Below are 22402 nucleotides of genomic sequence, written 5' to 3' on the forward strand. Positions count from 1 at the left end.
GACACCTGAGTATGATAGGTTTTACCACCAGCGGGTTATTACAGGTGGCGTGGTTTTCCTTGATAACAGTGATGAGTCAAACTGACATTTGCGGATAGTAGCCAGAGATGGCTGTCCTCAAATTCTTAGTGGGACTTTACAGGAGTAGTTTTTTCACTTAAAACTACGACGAAGAAATCGCAAGTAGGGCAAACGGGTCTAGAACCATCCATGGAAACGCCTGTAACGATCCCGTCTGTTCCACTCTTATGGATTAAAGAAACGTTTTTCTTCTTGAACATTCTACCCATTTCCTGTTACTACCATAAATACTCCCCTGCCGCTGCATATATTTCAGCAAGAAGAATTTTCGATTTTTATCAAAGATCTCGCGTTCACATTTCCCTTGAGATCAATTATTCATTGCAAGCATGTCGCTCGTTCCTCGCTTCTTTGGAAGACGATCCAGTGTATTCGATCCGTTCTCACTGGATTTATGGGATCCTTTTGAATCTGCGAATTCCCCATTTTCTGGGAATATAGGGCACATTGCAAGGAATGACGCAACAGCCATAGCCAACACTCCGCTCGACTGGAAGGAAACTTCTGACGCGCACATTTTCAAGGCCGATCTTCCAGGTATTCATCATTCTTATTAGAGGGTTTCTGTTCCTTTCGTTGGTGATTTTATGAATTTGTGGATACTTTTTTTTCTTTTGTTTCACAAACAAACATCCTTCATTATTAAAAATAACGATACTTAGTGCCCGGGATTTACCTGGTTGTTCCTGGCAGGCCTGAAGAAAGAAGAGGTAAAGATAGAGGTGGAAGACGACCGAGTTTTACAGATAAGTGGCGAGCGCAAGAAAGAAGAAGAGCAAAAGAACGACAAGTGGCACCGTATTGAGCGCTCTCACGGGAAATTTCTACGGCGTTTCCGCCTACCGGAAAATGCCAGGGTGGACCAGGTTAAGGCAACAATGGAAAATGGAGTGCTCACTGTCACGGTTCCCAAGCAGCTTCAGCCTAAACCTGAGGTTAGAGCCATTGAAATCTCCGGTTAATTGAAACAAAAAACGGTAGGGGCTATGTATGTGGGTTTTAGCTTTCAGCTGATCTTTGCTTCGCCTCGGCTGTGGAGGCGTGGAATAAATGTATTTTTAAAAAATGAAATAATAAAATGGACAGATGTCCTTAATGTCATGACAGTCTTCTCATCTCCGCGTAGTGTGATATGGGTTATAGTAGATAGATGAAATAAGCTAAAGACAGTCGTCCATTTTCAAATTTAAATTTATGGAAACTAAACACCTTTTCTGTTTTCAAATAATAATTATTATTACTATGTTTTGCATTCATTCGGCTGAATAATTGAAAAGCGACTGTGAGTTTTTTGAGATAATATGATAATATTGAGAGGTTTATTTTTAAACGATACGCGTAATCTTGAAAAAATCAAAATCAATGACTAAACATTGTGGGTTTATTTTGACGTAGTGTCATAATCTCAACAGGTTTATGTTTAAACGATATTCATAATTTTAAATTTAATTTATTTTAATTTTATTTACAGGTTTATGTTTAAACGATATTCATAATTTTAAATTTAATTTATTTTAATTTTATTTGAGTTAGAGATTAGATAAATTTATAAATGAATGTTATAAATAATAGTGAAGAACTTATCAAAGGCTAGCAAAATATAGAAGGCTAGCAACCATTGTATTTTTTGTGGGCAGTCCATTAGTGTTCACTGTGCTAGAATTATAGCATAGATCAATCAAATAAGCAAAGAGTCATGAAGTTGTCTAAGCGTCACTCATTTCCTCGCAGTGTTTACCAGTGGGATACTTTGATGGAGCGGTGCCAATGACAAATGTGTGTGTGGTGGCTGGATCCGCTTGGATGTACATGTTGTATTAGAGTGTTGGATGTGGCACAAACACTAGGGTGGAAATGAGAGCACCATGAGACTTGCTATGGTTTACTAGAGACTTGCTATGGTTTACTAGAAAAATTGACATTCAAAACATACACATATTTTGGAATGTTGGATGTGGCATGAACAATAGAGCAGAAATAATAGCACTATAGGACTCATACACATATTTTGGAATGTTGGATGTGGCACGAACAATAGAGCAGAAATAATAGCACTATAGGACTCATACACATATTTTGGAATGTTGGATGTGGCACGAACAATAGAGCAGAAATAATAGCACTATAGGACTTGCTGTGGTTTACTAGGAAAATTGACATTTAAAATATACACAATATTGCTAGGAGAATTGACATTCAAAACATATACATATTGAGAGATTCACAATTCAAAACCTACACGATATTGAGAGATTCACAATTCAAAACATACACAATATTGCTAGGAGAATTGACATGCAAAACATATACATATTGAGAGATTCACAAATCCCAAACCATAATCGATATTTTTAAAGGAGCTTCACGTTTTGACCCACCAAACCTTAGGGGATCCATAAGTACCATGAATCGACATCCAAAACATGAATTGGACCTTAGGGGATCTATAAGGTACCATGAATCGACATCCAAAACATGAATTGGACCTTAGGGGATCCATAAGGTACCATTGTTCTACAGTAGCACCACGACAAGCCGAGAAGATGGACACATTTATTTTAAAAACCATTTTGGAAAATTGACATTCAAAACATACACATTCTTGTTAGGAGAATTGACATTCAAAACATACGCATATACAGAGATTCACAAATCACAAACCATCATCGATATTTTTGAAGATGGACAAATTTATTTTAAAAACCATTTTCAAAAGTGGTTAGAAGTTTGGATGATTTGACTTACATGTGGATGACTCCTATTTTAAAAACCATTTTCAAAAGTTGTTGGAAGTTTGGGTGATCGACTTACATTTCAAATTTTAGATATTTTTTTTCTTTGAATCAATATTTGGTTTAGATTTTTGTTTTTGGTTTGATTGTGTTTTATTGATTAAGATTTTATTTTAAAATTTTTATTATATTTTATTCCAAAGTTTTGATTTTGATTTTTTAATTTGAATTAATTTTTGGCTGAAAGACTTTTGGGTTTGATTGTGGTTTATTGTAGCAATTCATTTTGATTTCGATCAATTTCTGGTGAACAGTTTTCTCAATTTGATTGTGGTTTATTGCACTATAGTTCATGGTTTCAAACTCAAATCAACCCTGACATCATTATTTTTTTATATTTTTTTAATATTTGTATTAATAAATTTTTTTGAAAATTCCCTGACAAGTTACAAAATATTAATTAAATTTTTTATTAAGCTCGCTCCGGGATTCGAATCAAATCTCGAAACTGAGATAGGCGCAACTGGATTGGCTAAGACCTAGTTTGCTGTAGGGGATAGGCCTAGGTGATGCTAAAGTAGCTTCATTCTCCTCTTCAATTCCTGTGGATATGCTCGAGTGGAGAATATCTAACCGAGCTTCCTGACGATTAAGAATGATTAATCAATAGCTTGCATATATTGGTTATATCTTCCGACCGTGTTGCTTATTTCTATAACCCAATCCACCTTTTCTGTGTCAGATAGAGAAGACCTATGAGAGGAACTTCCTCTTCCCGGCTGAAAAGCTCAGCTTGAACATGTGAAGGAGTGAGCTCTCGAAGGCCAGGGGAGGATGCCTGGATTCTGTGGTTGAACATGTTGTGGAGTGAGCTCTCGAAGGCCAGGGGAGGATGCCTGGATTCTGTGGTGCATGCGGCTTTGTGAACTCTGCCTCAATATCATTTAATAGATTCATCATTCGTGCTGTTAAATCTCATAAACTTTGTAATTCAATTTTCCTTAATTCTTTTATTAGAAAGATTAATTTACTCTAAAATTAAACTCATGGTATAGGGAAAAAACATTTTTACATCACTTTTGAAAACTTAAAACCTTTGAAACTTTGAACAATATCAAAATTTCAATTTCAGTAACAATCATGTGTGATGAACCTTTTATTATTTTTTATATAATTACAAATTTACAAAATTCAATTCAATCAACACAAGCGTCCTTTCAAACCCTCTTTGAATGGCAAAGAGGAAGGAGCAACTTGTACAGATTAATTTGAATCGCGAGGACGAAGGAGCAACTTGTAGAGATAGTCATTATCATTCGGCATCCATTGTATAGTTGTATAGCTATATAAACTAATAAGGAAATACAGAGCATTCAATCTATAGCAATTCTTAACTACAATTATTTACCGGAAATAAACCAAAGAGCTTATTAGGGGAGGTGAAACGCTTTGGCAAAAAGTTTTTTGGAAAATTGAATTGGGCAGAAAACAATTGAGGAAATGTTTAAGAGATTGAGTTTTACATAAAAAATTGAAGCGAACAACTACTGAAAAACCTATTGTTGACGAGACATGTCATGTGATTGTAATCTTAGAAAGATCACAAAATCTATTCGTCATTCATCATTTCAATATTATCTATTATATTTTTAATAATGATGGAAGACTAAATTGGTAAGGATGGTTGTAAGTTTTGTTGAGTTTGCATGTATTTTGGGATATTTTATTGGAGTTGTTTTTAGTGTCATTTTTTGGATTTTTGGTGTTGGAATTAGGCGGAAAAATTTGAGATTGAGCTGAAATCTTGATTTCTGTTATTTAAACTGATTTTTTTTACTCTATATATAGATTCAGCACCTTAAAAAGCCCTAGACACTTTGATTGTGCAGAAGTTACCCATTAAATTTGCGATTTCAATAAATTCCTGGAGGATTTTAAAAAAATTAGACCTACCCAAAAAACAACTGGTAAAACTTCCAAAAAATCTTGCAACAACTCATATTTTAATTCCTTAAAAAATAATTCACATCCTTTATATGTTGTCGCATTCGTCACTTAATCTGTCATCTGTTTCAGCTGTATGTTAACCAGCTGAGCCTCACAGATTTTGATATGTATCCAGATTTTTATATATCCTTAATATAATCTATATCGATTTTTCTCTCTGAAAAAAAATTTAAACCTAAAATCTAGTAAAAAATAAACCCAAACTCCGGAAATTTGGATGGTTAAACCATTTCCATCGCATCTCAACTTATTAATGATTGAAATTTAGATTTTGAATTTTTTAATAGCCAAATTTCGATGAACACTACGGATGAAAACCTGTTGAAGGGGCCGTACGGGAAATTTGATCGCTACTATCACCATAGTCCAATCTTAAAAAGTAAATATTATTTTACTTCTCTTAATTATTTAAAAATATAACTATGAAGCGAAACGATTCTAGAACCATCCAGTGGAAACACCTAGAACAGCCCCGTCTGTCCCACTTTCGTGAAAGGAGAAGCGGCTTAACATCTGGTACTAGAATAAAGTCTCCTGTATCCGTCCAGAATGTTCCACTATCGGAAAAGGAGAAGCGGCTTAACATCTGGTACTTGAATAAAGTCTGCCGTATCCGTCCAGAATGTTCCACTGTCGGAAAAGGAGAAGCGGCTTCCTTCTTGAACATTCTACCCAGAAGCGGCTTCCTTCTTGAACATTCTACCCATTTCATGGGACTTGTATAGATGCTCCCCTTTTTCAGAAAGAAAAGCTTTTATATTTATATTGAGGCAATATATACAGCTTTTATATTGTATAGATGCTCCCCTATCCCTCCAGAAACTTCATTAACATCACCTCTCTAGGTGTTACTAGTTCTCGCATCGAAGAGTCGAAATTATTTCAGTCTTTCGCTTCTTTGGCAGACGATCCAGCGTTTTTGATCCCTTCTCACCCGATTTTTGGGATCCTTTCGAATCTTGTAATTCTCCAATTTTGGTGGATATGGGGCACCTTGCAAAGAATGACCCAACAGCGATAGCCATGGGGCACCTTACAAAGAATGACCTAACAGCCATAGCCAACACTCAGCTTGACTGGAAGGAAGCCCCTGAAGCCCCTGACGCGCACACCTCCAAGGCTGATCCTCCAGGTATTCATCATGTCTATTAGAGGGTTTTTGTTCCTTTTGTTACAGATTTTTTGGATTTTGTTACAGATTTTTTGGATTTGTTGGTATTTAGAGGCTGGGGTTTATCGGTCGTTTCTGGCAGGTTTGAAGAAAGAGGACGTAAAGAAAGAAGTGGAAGACGACCGCATCTTTTATAGTATTGATTGGGTTTCACAATTTTGGGTAGTGAGTAGTAGCTCTGCCCATCATAGTTTTTGAATAGCGGTATTTTCTTCCCCAAGTTATGCCCGTTATGTTCTTTCCATAGAATAGGTAAAAATATCAGTTAGTTGGGGGTTTGATCTCACGGCTTTTATGGTTCAATCGCGGACAAAACTACTCTACGTCTCGGACAAAACTACTTTACGTCTGAGAGCTGCTCCATGTGCGATTTTTTCAGTTGAATAAAGGGGCAAGTTTTGCAACATACAGAGAATCCCATAGAATCAATATCTGACTGCCCCACCTCATTACCTGCCAGCTACCGGAGCTGAATAATTGCTACGGTGTTCTGTTTTTATCAACATCAAGGTAATTCCATTGCTGGCATAAGTAATTTTCTGGATTTGTTGATATTTTGCGCCGGGGAATTACTTGTCGTTCCTGGCAGGCCTGAAGAAAGAGGAGGTAAAGATAGAAGTGAAAGACGACCGCGTTTTACAGGTAAGCGGTGGACACACGAAAGAAGAAGAGCAAAAGAGCGGCAGGTGGCAACGTATTTGAGCACGCTCACGGAAAAGTTCTTCGGCCTTTCCGCTCCCGGAAAATGCCAAGGTGCAGCAGGTAAGGGTTACAACCTATTGAGGCCCGGAAAATGCCAAGGGGGAGCAGGTAAGGGTTACAACCTATTGAGCCCTCTCACGGAAAAATCCTTCGGCGTTTCAGCTTCCCGGAAAATGCCAAGGTGGAGCAGGTAAGGGTTACAGTGGAAAATAGAGGGCCCACTGTCACGGTTCCCAAGCAGCCTCAGCCTAAACCCGAGGTTAGAGCCATAGAAATCTCTGGTTAACTGAAAAGAAAATGAGTAGGTATGGTGTTCGGGGGTTCTGTATAGAGCTTTACACTCCGCCAGTCGCTGTTTTGTATTGGCTGTTGGTAAGTGTATGGAGGCTGACCATAAATGTATTTTGTAAAAGGATGAAATAATAAAATGGACAGATGTTCTTGGCCATATTAAGTTTGTTGAGTCTGCAATCCGCTCCTTATTTTCCCGGAGTTTGAATAAATAAATACAAGCGATTGAAACATTGTCTAAGTCGATATATACATGAAAAACTAAATTTCAGGTGTTTAAATATGTGTTTTGTTATAATGCTAGGTGTTTAAATATATGATTTGTTTTAGGTGTTTAAATATGTTTTTTTTGGGTGTGGCAAATATGGGTATCTTGGGGCATAACATATCATTTTTAACTCACAATGGATAAAATAGATTTGTTTCTTTAGAATATTAGTAGCTATATATATAATTTATTTGGTATATTTAATTTTGGGTTTATGTTTTTATTTTTTGGTTTTGAATTTGTTTTGGTTTAAGATATTTTAATTTGAATGTGGTTTATTTATTTGAGGATATCTATTGGTATATAGAGTTAATAGAGTTAATGTTTGTTTTTTTGGTTTCTTTTATCATGAGAATTGAATTGGAAGCTTGTTGGAGTAATCTAGGCAAAGGTCCAAGATTAAATTTATATTCTATCACTAAAACGCTAAAGCTTATATCAAATTTATTAGTTGTCACTATGTGGGGGGACTTTATTGAGTCTTATGACAAGGGGCCAAGGATGTTCCCTCACAAGGTTTAAAACTAGATGTAGGGTTAAGAATATATAGTTGGTGGACTCTATTCCTTTGAGTCTTATTAGGAGGGGCTAAAGATGCCACTTCTAGGAGTTGAAACTAGATGGAGTGATAACATTCTAGGGCCACGAATATATACTTGGTTATAAGTTAAAAACATAGTATATGTTAAAATTTATATACTTCAAGTGAATCATTTATTAATTAAAATATTAAAAATAGTTTTTATTATTACAATATTGCTATTTTATTGCCAACTGTAATAAATTTATGTTTGGTTAATAATATATTGATTAAAATTCTTGGTTCTATATATTCTAACAATGTGATTGTTGAGGCTCCACATAACAATTTTGAAGTGGGCAATGATCTTTTGAGGCTCCACATAACAGTTTTTTGGGCAATGATTTATTGAGACTACAAACAATTTTTTTCTATATGGTTCAGGGTTTACAATTTTTTTCTATATGGTTCATGGTTTGTGGAGATGGGTGACTCACTATGTCCACGAAGTATTGTTTAAGGTAGAACCACTCGAACGAATCACTTGTCAGCGTAAACACAGTGATTGACCTTGAGAGTGTCGAGACAAATTGAACCCATGACCTTTCAATCACAGGGGTGCTTAACTATGAGACTTGACCAATTGTGCTAACCTTTAAGGCTATTCTGCACTCAACATTTAAAAAGCTATTTAATTGGAATTTTATCATCTTGAAAACCATAGCATATATTTGCTATAAAAGGTGTGATAGATATGTGTATATATACAACTTTCAAGCTTGCGTATTAAAGTTTCAAGCTCCATTGTTAGATTAGAGACCCAAGAAGTATTTGTATTATATAATTCTACCATTGGTTCATAGCAAATACATTCATAAAAAGATTTCAATTGTTTTTTCCTTTCTAATAGGAATATATGATTTTTTTTAGGAGAAAATATCCAAGCAACAAAAAAAAATGGTTTTCACTTACAAAACCTTACAAAAGTGCCCCAACAAAACACAAAATTTACAACACGTAACATTATGGAGAAATTGTTTAATCAACTTTTTATGCCATTATAAAATTATATTTAATGGCTTGATTTAGCCATTTCTTTAATTTACCTATCTTCAATTTACACCCCTAGTTAGTGTAATTATGTGTTTATCTCTTGAAATCTCTTAGGACATGGAAATATGCTTTGCATGTGACATCTTCCACAATTTTATTATTATTATTTTCATGATGTTTATTTATAGATTTCTCTTTTAGGAGGGAGCCCTTGTCCAAATAATGTAAATTTAGGAGAGAATCTCCAATAACCATAAGAGTGTCCATTTGATGTTTTTTTGGCTTACAAAAGTCTCTCATAGAGCCCATATATCTTTATTTGATTATTTGTCATATGACCAAGACCCGATGAGTACATGAATACTTTGTACTCCTTGGGGTCGTAAAGTACCCCTCCCCTATATTAATTTTTAAAATATCCTTCAAAAAAAAAATTAGATAATTTTATATTAAAATGGAAATATTATATATAAATAGAATAAAATAAATAGAAATATTTATATTTTTTAACAAAAAAAATGGTAATTTCATATCATAAGTGAAGGATACAAAATTACATCTTGCACCTGCATATTAATGTATGCATTTTGATAAAGATCGAGCGATCACCTAAAAAATAAGGTGATTATACGTCCGATCTATATGGAAAGACTAAACAAAACTCAGTGTATCTTATATCTTTTGTTGCACATAAATACATAAGCATGACATGCATAAATGTTTTGTGAGAGCATTACATATATATTTCCACAAATTACTATGTTCTTATATCTCATTAATACTAAGGGAGTCATCCATTCAACTTGACAACTTACATAGAACTTTTAGATCATGGACAAAATATCAAATTTAGCTCTGATTTTCCTATTGTCCATGATCATTTTCTTCCTTCATTAAGCAATTTCCTAGTGCCATCCGAACACCCTCCATAGATGCGGAATTTGCTAGCGAGTTGTATTCGTTGTGAACCTGACTAACACAGCAGCGATCAAAAGAATATTTGAGTTGAATAACTTATTCCAATAGTGGCAACAAGATTTGATTATGACATCTTTCAAGCCTTTTTGCCCAGTTTATGATTAGCATTAAATCGAAACAACGCTGTAGGATGGTGCAATCCCTGCTGCAAAAAGTAGCAGTAATTTTAAAGCCATAAGGTCATCATAGTTGTTTATGCCCCTCCTAAGGCCCATCTTCATGGTATAATAAGAAGTCTTGTTCAGTTAAAGTATAGCCCCTCTTCCACATTTTATGTCATTATCTTATGCCACCCATCAAAGAAATCCAAAGGCTTGGACTTATCAATTTCATCACAAACAATATCTATGGCTCTAGAAATTTTGTCCTTTTGCCGGAATAGGAAGAAAATGGAAACTACTTGAGCCATTATACTATTTGGTGGGGAGAAAATGTCTTGGAAAATAGCGATGTTATGAGCTAGCCATGCCCCCCAATAGATAATTAAAGGAAGTGCCTTGTAGGATTTTATAACTTTGTTCTTGAACCATGTGCTCTGGGCTTCCACCAGACTTATCCCTTGCCACTCCTCTGCAAACCTTAATTACCATATAAAACTTACCCACACACATTTTGTGTAATGCCACTCCATAAAAAGTTGTATCACCATTTCCTCCTCATATTTACACAGAGCACACTTGCTAGGCCCTTCTAGATGTCATTTATTAGATGTTATCCCAAGTTGGAACTCTGCTTTCCAGCAGGCACCACATGAAGAGATGGGATTTTGCAGGACATTTTATTTTCCAAGGCGTGTTCACCACCATACATGTTCACCTCACATTTAATATAAAATTAGGGGAACGTATCTTAGCTTTGACATGTAACCCCCAAAAGGAGAGTGATCCCATTGAAGTTCATTCTCCTTGTTTGTTAGCCAAATATGGGATGCACACAATGTTGTAATGTGTCTAACCCACATGTTTGAGTGATATGCCTCTAGTCCTAATTGGTCAAATGATGACTAGCCTTGCATCCAAACGGTAGTGAGGGATGGATTTGCTATTTAATTGGAATATAGATGCCTCCATTGCGAGACACCACCACCAGAGCATGTGGAAGGAGATAGGTTTTACCACAACTGACCATGGATCATGTCCCACCCTAACCCAAGCTCCATTCCCCACTCGCCTTGCTAGACCTATGTTAGTGAGATGGAAAGAGCCTATAACAACCCTCCATATGATTGAAGCATTTTTGTGTGACTTATTGGGGTTCCTTATCCAATCCTAAACTGACCACGAAAGATATGCTTCATATGCACCACCAAGGTCCACAGATTATGAGTTGTGAGAAGCCTACATCCCATTTTCCATGAGAGTTATAGCAAAAAGAGGAATTTTATTTAGTACCCCATCCTTCCTACACCTTTGGAACTACAATTCTATCCCATTTAACCCATTGTATCACAATTTCATCCCGAGATCTTACTCACAAGATCCATAGGCACACTTTTCACATTTTCTCCATAATTCCTTTTGGGATCTAAGATAGTGACATCCCGTATACAAGGATAGATTCTAGAATCATTTGTATAAGAACTAGATGGCCTACTCTTGAAATCCATCTCAAACTCCAGGCCTTCAGCCTTTTTTTCATATTTGTAATGAGTCAGTTCCAATTTGCTTTCATGTACGAATGTTTTTAACTGAAAGCCTGGGTATTTTAGGCCTTTTTCGAAGTCCATCTAGGCGTATCAAAATAACGTTTGTAAGTGTAAGAATTCCATTCCTTCCAAGGAATGAGTACAAAGGGTTGATTTAGTCATATTCACCTACATATCGGTGGCTCTCTTGAACAAACCCTGTGCATTGTATAAGAAGGCCAGATCTCTTTAGGAGCCAATAAAAAAATGAGGGTGTCATCTACAAATAGAAAATGGGTCATCTATAGATAATCTTTCACTTCTATTCCTTTAAACACTCCTCTTCTCTTCACCTCTCCCAGTATCCTGCTTAGACCTTCTACCACCAGTAGGAAACGCTGAGGGGATAATGGACATCCTTGATGAAGGCCCTAATGTGCATGAAAAACAGGGTATGTTGAGCCATTTATGAAAATGACAAAAGAGACCAAGGAAATACAACTCATAACCCGCGATATAAAAGGCACTTCAAACCTAAGATGTGACATAGGGAGCCTCAGATATAACCAATTAACTCAATCATAAGCTTTAGAAAGATCAATATTTAGGGCCACTCCTTTCAACTTCTTCGTTTTGATGTTGGGTAAGCTCTCTTGGGCCACGCCTATGGCCTCATGAATATGTTCCTCCAAGAAACGAAATTTCTCCTTTGAGTTGGCTTTAGATAAAATTGGTTTTATTTGACGAGATATGACTTTTTATATCACTTTGTAGATGTAGTTGCACAGTGATACAGATTCTAAATCGTCAAAATTAATTGGTTTGTCCACTTTTGGAATTAGGGCTATGAAAGTTGTATTAAAGGACGCCAGAACATGCCCAAAGACTCTAGATTCCTCTACCACCCTTAGTAAGTTTGGCCCTAGAAGATTAAAGAAGCCTAAGAAGAATTCAACTATCCATCAATTTGGGTTAGGGCTCTTGTCTTTTTTAAAACTATGGGGGACCTCCTTTAGTTCATCTTTGTGACATATTCAATGAGGTTGATGTTATATTTTTCACCCATAAGCCTTGGGAAGAAGTGAGTTATCCTCACCACTTCAATAATGGATGTCCCCTCTTAAACCTTGAAAAGTGGGGCAAAGTGTGTTTTGCCAAAGCTAGGCTAGCTCCTCAAGGGATGTAGCTTGATTTCCATCCCTGCCTTCCACACTCCAAATAACATTTCTCAACGTTCTTCCTATTGCATACTTTTGAAAAAACTGTGTTTTCATTCCCACACTCCAATGATACAACTCTGCTCTTTAGGCATTAGAACACATCCTTTCCCTCCATAAGCTTCCTTTTTTTGGCCTCCAACTGTGTCAATCCATCTTTTGGAATATTTGTTTCATAACCACCCTATGCAAATCCACATAACACATTGAGCTCCTCTTCTACCTCTCCCAAGTCATGTTCATCCCTTTGCCCAATTGTAGGATGGTTTTTTTTTTCGGTTTTTTAAAATCTTTGAGAGATTAGCTATGAATTGAGTTGTTGTAGAAGAATCAAACTATGAGTTATATGGGACATGACTGGAGTCTACTATCACTAGAAAATCCTCCTCTTTTAGCCAGGACACATTGAATTTGAATGGGATTGTTGGCTTCTTTCCATTCCCTTGGATTTCTAAGATGATGGGGAAGTGATTTGACTCTCCCCCACAATCCACCCATTGTTGCACCTAACTCTGATCTTCAACCAACCTTTTTGAGAGCAAGAAATGGTCCAATCATTTAGCAACCCGTGCATCCATTTTTCTCTTTTTCCTCCAAGTCAATTTTACCTTCACTAATTGAAAATCTATGAGATTTTGATTCATACACAAATGAGAGAACTAATCCGTGAGAGGATCCAGTCTATCCTGCTACCCCCATACTTTCACGACCCCTATGGAGAAATTTAAGTCCTCTCCCATATTCATATTCTCGAATGAGAGAAATGGTTTTCTGAACAAATTTTCTTAGAAGGGCGCTCTCTTTGCATATGTGCCATACACATTAAGCACCAACAATTTCTTCCCATCTCAACTGAGAATAAACCTAATCCCAAGGCCAACTCACATCCTGAGAAACTAATCGGGTTTATGCTCCTCAAATTCCATCCAATGGCTAGCCCTCCTGATCTAGCACAAACATAAGAGCAAATAAAACACCATCCTTTGAAAATGACTCCAAAATTTTGGTTACATCATCCCCCTCCACTTGGGTCTCTTATATGAGTAGGATGTTTGGGAAAATTAAATTGACCATCCTACACAAGGTCAAAATTTTTGAGTGACTCGCTAACCCCTTGCAATTGAATGATATAATAATCACGAGGTAAACTGCCCTAGGGATTTTGCTACTCTAAGCACTCCATCAATGGATAATTGTTTTTCGGTTGCCATGTCTAGGTGACCCTTAACTTGTGCTTTTGCTAGGAAATACTTTCAACCTCAACCCTTCCCCTTTAGGGTATTTGAGGGGTCTTGCCCCAAGCCTTTGGGGAGGCACACATTTGTAGCATGAGTTAGTCAAGCACACAAGTTATATATGGGAGCTAATTCCACTAAGTCATCCAAGCTACCCTTTTTTGTAGAAAATATTGAGGGAGGGACACTCAACGAAGCTGGATTGCATGAACAATGAGCCACAACGGGTTTTGGGACATCAACGAGGGATATTTTACAATTCTCATATTGAATGGATGTAGCTCAACCCTTACTCAAATCAGAAAATGATACAATCATATGTGAAAGAGTAGAAGGAGAAGAGGAAGTGCCCATATGAGAGTTCGATTGATTTGTCATACTTGCTGGAGAAATTTCCACTTACTTGTCTTCCTTTTATGTTGTCTCTTGCTATAGTTGTCGCTCCTCCTTTGTAATTATTGTAGGATGATTAGGGAGAATTTGTAGCTGGATATGTGTCATTTCCTCATACCTCGTCATATCTTCAATACTCCTCTCCATGGGAGTGCCTCTCTTAAGGGAGGGCCTTTGTGTCAGACCCCCCTTTTTACCATGAAGTGGAAGAGCAAAGTCTTTGGCAACATGTCCATGTTGGTGACTTCTCCTACACTAAAAGGAGATGCCTTTGTAGTCTAAGATCTTTCGATGAGGAAGGCCCATACATCCTAGTTCCATTTTTGCTATCAGACCTTCCTAGCGATCCAAGGTCACAATAATGTGAGTCACTGACATCTCTTTTATGTCTTGGAAGGACACATCAGCTTCCAGAAAATGTCCACTATTTCCAATATCCTAAAATACTTCTGTGGACCAGTCTTTTATAGGTAAACCTAGGATATGAACCCATATGGGAGCCATATCCAAATGCTATATGCTTGCATCAAAGAGCGGTGCCCAATTCTTCAAAAGTACCAGAGATGAGTCAATGTGCCAAGTTCAACTCAGAACTTAGGTAAGATCATTGGAGCTAAATAGGAGAAAAACCCAACCTCGCACTAAGGATGAAAACTTTGGCAAATGTTCAAATTGCTTTTCGTAGACCCGGGAAACCTGGTCATTTAGGGTTTTTGCGTTGAATCTTCTGTCTCTAACTCACCTCACAATCGCCAAATATGCCATTTGAATTACCTCATGAAATTGCACATCTTTGCTTAGCAACATCTTCACTTCTCCTTCATTCTCACACAACTGGTATTTCTGTGTTTTACACTTGTGGGTCTCTGGCCTCATGAAGTTGTCACCTCCTTATGTGTTGGGTTTCCATCTTCTGGGAGTGAAACCCTACCCTCCACTAAGTTTGATGTCACTAGTCCATGGAGAGCCTTTTCTCCTAAATCACTAAGAGAAAATCCTTCCTCTAAGTGTGGTAAAATCTCTATGAACCTTTCCACAAAGGTTGCACTAGAGGTAGGACCTCATAGACTAAAAATCCCAAACATCTGAAAAAACCCATTGTGCACATGAGACTTGAGAGATTCCTTCCATCTCTTGTGATTGAACCACTTAAAAAGGGTCTGCCTTCTGCCATGAAAAGGGATGAGCCCTAGCGGGCATTGTAAAGCCTTACGAAGAAATGCCAAGAAAATCCACTATTGCAACATGAGATGGGATAGTCGTTGCTAGGATCTTGGAGTCAAGAGGGACTCCGCCATCCGAAACCTTCAGATCCTTCCACTTGCATAAACTATGTGCTAGGAAGAGGAATTGATCCACCGTCTAAACCCCGAAGTACCCTCCACCCCTGCGAGGGAGAAGCTCCAACTAACAACACTTGTTGCAAAGCCTAACCATTGTCTTCTTGTTCTGGCATTGACTCAATGCTCACTGTGTAGAAGTCAGTTGGCTCCATCTAAATATGGCTCAAATCATAGGGGTCAAGCGAATAATCCACCAATATCTCCTCCATATTGAAAACTAGTGGGGTACACTCTAATCCATTAGTTAACTTCTCCACACTACCACATCCACCTAACCCTAAGACACTAGAACCTCAAAAGCGAGATTATGACTACATTCCGAGTAACCTTGTAGCCTTTTCAAGATATGGTAATATGGGTCGTTACTAAGAGTTCATTCATAAAATATTTATTTTAATTTATAATACCAAAAATTAAAATATAAAATAAATTTCTATAATTTAAATTTTTATAATAAAGAAAAAAACTCATATATTTTTGGTGAAAATAAATAATATAAAAATGATTTTTAAATATGAGGAAAATATCCATTTTATACCAAATATCTAATATCATATTCATTTTTAACATAAATGGTTGAAATTTAGAATATTAATTAATTAAAATTTAGAAATTGATATTTAATTTGTATTAATTCTTTTATGAGTAGTTTTTAAGTTTGATGTTTTGGAAAGTTTTCTCGTTTATTTTCTAATCTAATTTGTTTAGAATCCGACAAGGATTCATTGAAATCACAATTTAACTCTTCACAATCGAAGTGCCTCAAGGATTTTTTAGGGTGTTGAATCCATAGATGCGATAAAAAACCATGTTTAAAAAACACAAATCAAGATTTGGTCACAGTTGATTTTTATAAAATAGTACAAGGAAAAAAATTACAAGAGTATTTTTTTTATTTTATATTATTGTTTTCTTAAATGTTTTTTTATAAAGAAATGGGTTAATGATCCAAAACTTATAGATAGAAGTTTTGTCTTTAAAAATTACAAGAAGTTATGTTAGGTTGGGCAATTTTCTTTAAGTAATGGTAACTAACACAATTATATAAATTAAATGGTTGTTAAATACGTATAGGAGGACTAAACCAAGGGCGTCGATGAAATTTGACCTTGTGACCTCCCAATTGGCGAGGTACTTAGCAACGAGAACTCAACCAAGTCATTTATCCCTTCAGGCTTAACCTAATGATCAATTTCACATTAAAAGAAAAAAAAAACTAACTAAATTATATCTTTACTTTAAATATACATTGAAAAAAAATATGTGATAATATTCTTAATTATGGAGATTCTTACCTTGTAAATAAGCTTTGTTATAATACCATGGCTTACTAATGCCACATGCTAAAAAAACATAACTTATGTTCATATGATGCGTTTTTAATTAATCAATTTAATTAAAACGACAAAAATCATATAACTACTTTTGAGATAAATCTGAATATTTGATTTATGGCTACTACTATTAGGAATATTATATGAAAGTTATTATTATTATTGTTATTATTACCAGGAAAGAAAAAATCAACAAATTTCTAATAAATTAAAAGATGTTTACATATAGCATGCATATAACATATGTGTCAATATATCCCCATATAACATATGGCTGATATTCAACAACTTACATAAAAAACCTAATAACAAGTCCAAAAGCACCAAAAATTGTGCAAAAAAGATAAGAAACAGAGCACACAGACCCGACAAAGACCCCTATATAGAGCACTAGTTATAACCCAACAATAAGAAAAAAAACATTATAATGTCATCGCTAGAAGATACTCTGACCGACATGAAAAAAAAATTTGGAAGATACTTTGACTGGCATGAAAACGAACTGGAAGATACTTTGATTGGTAAAGGAAAACAACAAATGCCAGAAAATACTTTAACCGGTAGAAAGGATGGAGATGCTTTGACATGCCCAACACAACCAAGCAGGTTAAGAAGTTCCAGCTCTGGACCACTTGGCCCTAGTCGCCCATGTGCACCATAACACTCTCCTCCATGGCCAAAGAGATCACCATGCAAGTAGCCACCAAGCTATATAACCAAAATAGTCAACAAATATGCCATTGTCGTACTCATGTGACGTGGTCGATTCCAGCCGCTACCACTATACCTTTGGGGCCTATGACATATCCTCCTCTTCGTAAACCAGCCTAATATAGGGGATTTGAACCTTGGATCTCTTTGTTTCCACAATACTTCATATCACAGCAATTTCCAATTGACTAGCACCCTGTGAATGATGGTGGTCAAAATAACATTTCTTTTCTTTGTTTCTTCCAATTCTAGATCTAAACCTAGAAGATCTCCTAGGGCATCACACAAAATCATTTGTAGCCATAAAAACCCCTTGAAAATTGGTCCACTCTTGCGTTGTAGTTTGCTCAAGAAGTCGATCAAATTTCAAGCAATTTTGACGGTGGAATCTCGAGATATAGCAAGCACTATCCACAAGACCATTTCTTGCCCTAGGTTTTTGGGTTAGTGACCTCATTAGGATCATTGCATCTAAATCTCAAAGAAATTTTTTCCTTTAATCCTCTTCTCTTCCCTAATTAGGTCAAACCCCTCCTTAGTTGATCAATTCCACTTCCTTGACCTAATTCTGGTCCCACTTGGTCTCGTGTGGTCCCACAACTTTACAGGTTCAACTCCGCAAAGATCACATAAAGACCAAGTTTGCATAAGGATTTCTAGGCCTAGGAATCATCTTTACAAGATAAATTCCAAAACCCTAGCCTCAAGAATCCTCTTAGCCCTTCTTAGAGAGCCTTTCACCTTTGTTTCCAAGCAAGAAAACTACATAATTGAGGTTCTCTTATGAATAGGCCTTGGGAATCACCCTTTATCCTCTCATTGCCACATCCATTATCGTGATTCCTCTTATACTAGGTGAAAGTCCTTAAAGAGCAAGGGGCCTTAGCTGAGGTGATAGTGGGCTATCACTCCATTGTTGTCCTTGACCTAGTAGTTGCCCCATATGATCCCCTCCTAGGACCCTTGCTAGTTTGAGTGGTAACATTTTTGGCATCGTTGCTGGGGACACAAAACGTGTGTCTTGTTTCCCTTACAACATCATTGACATATCATTCTTAGCGACTTCATTGGAAGAACGAAGTCCTAGTTCTTCATTGAGCTTCAAAGTTAATGCTTGTAAGGTGAAGTAAGCAAAGTTAATGCTTGTAAGGTGAAGTAAGCATATATCAAGGCATTTTAATTCACCCTAGTGACTCCATTTTGATCCTACTATGAAAAATAATGAAAAATGGATTATTGTCAAAGAGAAATTACCCTTGGTTCTCCATTTGCAAAACTCAATGAGCAAGATATTCAAGAAATACAAAAGAATGTGTACATGTATGCTGAGTTTTGTGAATATTTATTGGAACATGGATAAGGTATTCATGCTTAGGTTCCATAGGTCAACACAAAATCAACTCTAGATAATGATGTGTGCATATGATAAGAATCCTAATAATGTCTTTGACTTTGATGGCCTAACCTATGCTTGCAATAATATTTCCATTGACCTAGTCAATGAAAAATATTATAATAAGTCACAAATCCCCACACAATGTAGTCAATTGGATGATCAAGGTGACATTAAAGAAAGTTCAAGTGTGAAGGACCATCATGAAAGTGAGGAATATACAGAATAAGGGGATCCATCTAGAGAAGATCATGATAGCCATAATACCATAAAGGACCTTCAGGATGCATACCTAAGGATTGAGAATGTGCATGACATAAGTGAGAGCCCCATTGAAGATCATAAGGATGAACATGATGAAATGGAGGCTTACATTCAAGAAAGGGGGTTTGAAGATATGAGTATTGTAGCTTACTATGAAGATGACATTTCTCATTTCTTGTGCATTAATGAGGGAAAATGGGATGTGGGAAGCCATCATTTTGACAGTGACCCTATTTATGACACTGACATGAAAAATGAGGTTGAAATTGATTCTCCTTTTCTCTAAAACATTACTCATAATGATATCCCTACTCACACCATCGAAAGGGAGGATTGTGGTTTTCCCTCACACGAAGAAGGTTTATTGGAAATGGTAGGCCCCATTTATGACACCAATTATGACACTGACGAAGGCCTTATTTTCTCATACCTTTCCCGGGATCCCGATAGCATAGCTACATTACCCCTGAGCCTGCACCCTTCCCTTTGTCAAATTAGCACCATCATTGATGATGCTTTTTCCACTCCTAGGTATGATGTTGAGGAAGATCTATCCATTAGTTTTATCCCTTCTCCCACCTCGTACCCTCAGGATTCTAAATATGATTCTCATGAGAAACTTGCTTGTTGTGTCTCCCCTTGTCATTAGTCTCCCTTTCCTCCCAATCATGATTGTATGGTGGTCATAAAACATGACATTAATGATGGGACCATAATGGGGATGATATGCTTGAGTTTGCTATCCACCAAAGGTTTATGAGATTAATTGTTGATATCTCTATATTTTGGTTGGAAGAAAGGATCCTATGGTATAGATTGCATCCCTTGGCTCCCTCTTTCCCCGTGATACTTCATGTGTGCTCACTTCATTTTCCCACCTCCAACCCTTTGTGACCTTCCATGTTGTCATTCCTACCCCTACCTTTGGATCTATGGCATGACTGATCATAAGGGCATTTGATTTCATATTGACTGGATGATATGCTGGTTACAATGGGTTTATTATTACTCTTAGTATTTGGGTGATCAAATATGCATGTTAGGGTAGGATGCATTACATGCTCATTTTTCTCATTAGAACTAACATCATATGATATTTTCATGACATATTAAATGCATTTAGATTACATTTACAATGTACTTTCTTATTGATTTTTATGGCCTAATACTAATCATGGGTGATCATAAGACACCACAAAAACATGCTGCCCCATGTACTTGGTCTTTGATTGATCTAGGTGGATATTGGTGGCCACCCGCCTATTCCACCTAGATCTCCAGCCGGTGTCGTCTGTTTTCTTGATTATAACAACATTTACTATTTTTAGCAGTTTTCCGGGTCCTGAACTTCCTGAGCTGTTTTGACCCCACAAACGATGTTCTTTTAAGGTCCACAATAGGCTTATAGCTATAGGTAAGGGTTTACGACAAATCTTGTAGTACTCAAAGAGATATTTCCAACGAGGTATCATACTCACCAAATGGAGGTCATATGACCAAGTTACAACCCCGGGAAGTTGGCTGCCCAACTAACCCTAATGGGGCCCACAAACTCTTGGTGTTTCATCTCCCGGGGCTAGGGTTTTGGTTGTTTAGGGTTTTCCATTTTTGTTCAATAATAGAAAGGCCCTTGAGCCTCATTGTAACTTAGTTCATAGGCATGTATCCACCACATCTCTTCTCAGAGATAAGCTCCATCGCTTGAGCTAGTTTATTTCCATTATATATGTAAGCATATGTCAATTCTTTGATATTAATGAAATGAAGTTTATTTTCTTTTCGCTACATACTTGTGTTTATGTTTGTATATATATTTTGTTGCATTCATGCATAAGTCTGTATCAGAGTGGTCAACTATTTCTTTGTTTTTCTTTGCATGTCTCCAACGAGGTTAGAGTATAAGGAGTTAGGGATCGAACTGGTTAAACCTTTGCAAGACCAGCACCACAAACCCCGACAACCTCCCATGGCAGAAGAGAAGAAAGACGAGGCGGTAAGAGATCCTTTCAAAATATTGTTTGAGGAAGCCCTTGAGCAATAGAGGAATGCGATGATGGATAACTTTGCCAAGATCCTTCGGTGACTACCCACATGCGACGCATTTTCATCCAACAACCACATTGGAGGTGCGACTCTTTTTAAGGTACAAGCTAACTTTCACATTCCCATATTTGAAGGCCAAATAGATGAAGAAGCCATAGATAGATCGTTAGATCTGTTGGAAGGATATTTTTTGGTTCATGACTTTTCCAATCGGGAAAATATTACTTTTGCACTCCTTAAAGCCACCCCCCATGTCAAGGATTGGTGGGAAACCTACTGCGAACAAAAGGACAAGAGGGAATCCTCATTGTTTTCATTCGCACTCACTTGGAATTCTTTCGAAGATGCCATCAAGGAACACTATTACCCTGTCAGGAGCTATGAAGATAAATAAATAAAGTGGACCACGTTGCAGCAAGGAAAGGACCGAGATGTGTCAAAATTCACAAATATTTTCCATACCCTTTGCACGAAGTTGGGTATCAAATATTATGAGCAGAAATTGGTACTCAAGTACTGTGACTGTCTACACAAGTACATACAAGACGGTATGGAGTTTTTGGAGATCTCCTTGCTTAGCGTCATTTATTGATACACTGTCAAGATCGAGCATAAATTTAAACAGAAGAAGTGATACTTTGGATCTACGAATCCAAAGCAAGGGAAAGACGCCCCCAAAATTCATAACAAAGGACAAAGCTAAGGCGGGGCGACCGAGGAGAACCTTCCAAAGCGCAAGAAAAAAACAAAACCACGAAGACAAAGAAGGACACAAGGAAATGGTGCGAGTTTCATAAAATCCCCACTTACAACACAAGTGAGTGCTGAGCCAAGCAGTCATTGGTGGCCGAGCTGAAGGCTTCCGAATCAGAGGCATCTTCCGACTCCGAGTCAAAAACCGACAAGGGGAATGACAAAGGGAAGCAGATTATTGATGGGGAGCCTAGTGCCACCATTGCCACCACCAATATATGGAAGATTGAGCCCGAAGATCTAGAGGAGGGGGAGTGGATCTTCCACTCACAGATGTGGGTGAAGGGTT

The 22402-nt window shown here is 37.0% G+C and overlaps 1 protein-coding gene and 1 long non-coding RNA gene across 3 annotated transcripts; both read left to right on the forward strand.

Annotated features, from left to right (window-relative positions):
• The first annotated feature begins 294 nt into the window (after nucleotides 1-294).
• On the forward strand, nucleotides 295-1182 carry LOC149241375 (16.9 kDa class I heat shock protein 2-like). Its single transcript, XM_089373940.1, has 2 exons — nucleotides 295-618; nucleotides 775-1182. Exons 1-2 carry the CDS (start codon nucleotides 411-413, stop codon nucleotides 1041-1043), a joined length of 477 nt encoding a protein of 158 aa, XP_089230066.1. The 5' UTR covers nucleotides 295-410; the 3' UTR covers nucleotides 1044-1182.
• Nucleotides 1183-5235: 4053 nt separating this feature from the next.
• Nucleotides 5236-6958, forward strand: LOC149241376 (uncharacterized). 2 transcript variants are annotated; one of them, XR_016246571.1, is made up of 2 exons: nucleotides 5236-5952; nucleotides 6046-6958. It is a non-coding gene; the product is annotated as an uncharacterized LOC149241376 (long non-coding RNA). The 2 variants fall into 2 exon arrangements; XR_016246570.1 differs by having other exon boundaries at nucleotides 5503-5952; nucleotides 6074-6958.
• Nucleotides 6959-22402: the final 15444 nt, after the last annotated feature.

Source organism: Pinus tabuliformis, chromosome 8, assembly GCF_031772625.1.
Source record: "Pinus tabuliformis cultivar Carrire ecotype Pingquan chromosome 8, CPIR1, whole genome shotgun sequence".
NCBI classification, from domain to species: Eukaryota; Viridiplantae; Streptophyta; class Pinopsida; order Pinales; family Pinaceae; genus Pinus; species Pinus tabuliformis.

Bases quoted from the DNA above. Each gene is read 5' to 3' on its own strand.
- LOC149241375 (XM_089373940.1), top strand. From the start codon at position 411: ATGTCGCTCGTTCCTCGCTTCTTTGGAAGACGATCCAGTGTATTCGAT. The intron at 619-774 runs GTATTCATCATT...TGTTCCTGGCAG, and splicing joins TTTCAAGGCCGATCTTCCAG to GCCTGAAGAAAGAAGAGGTA.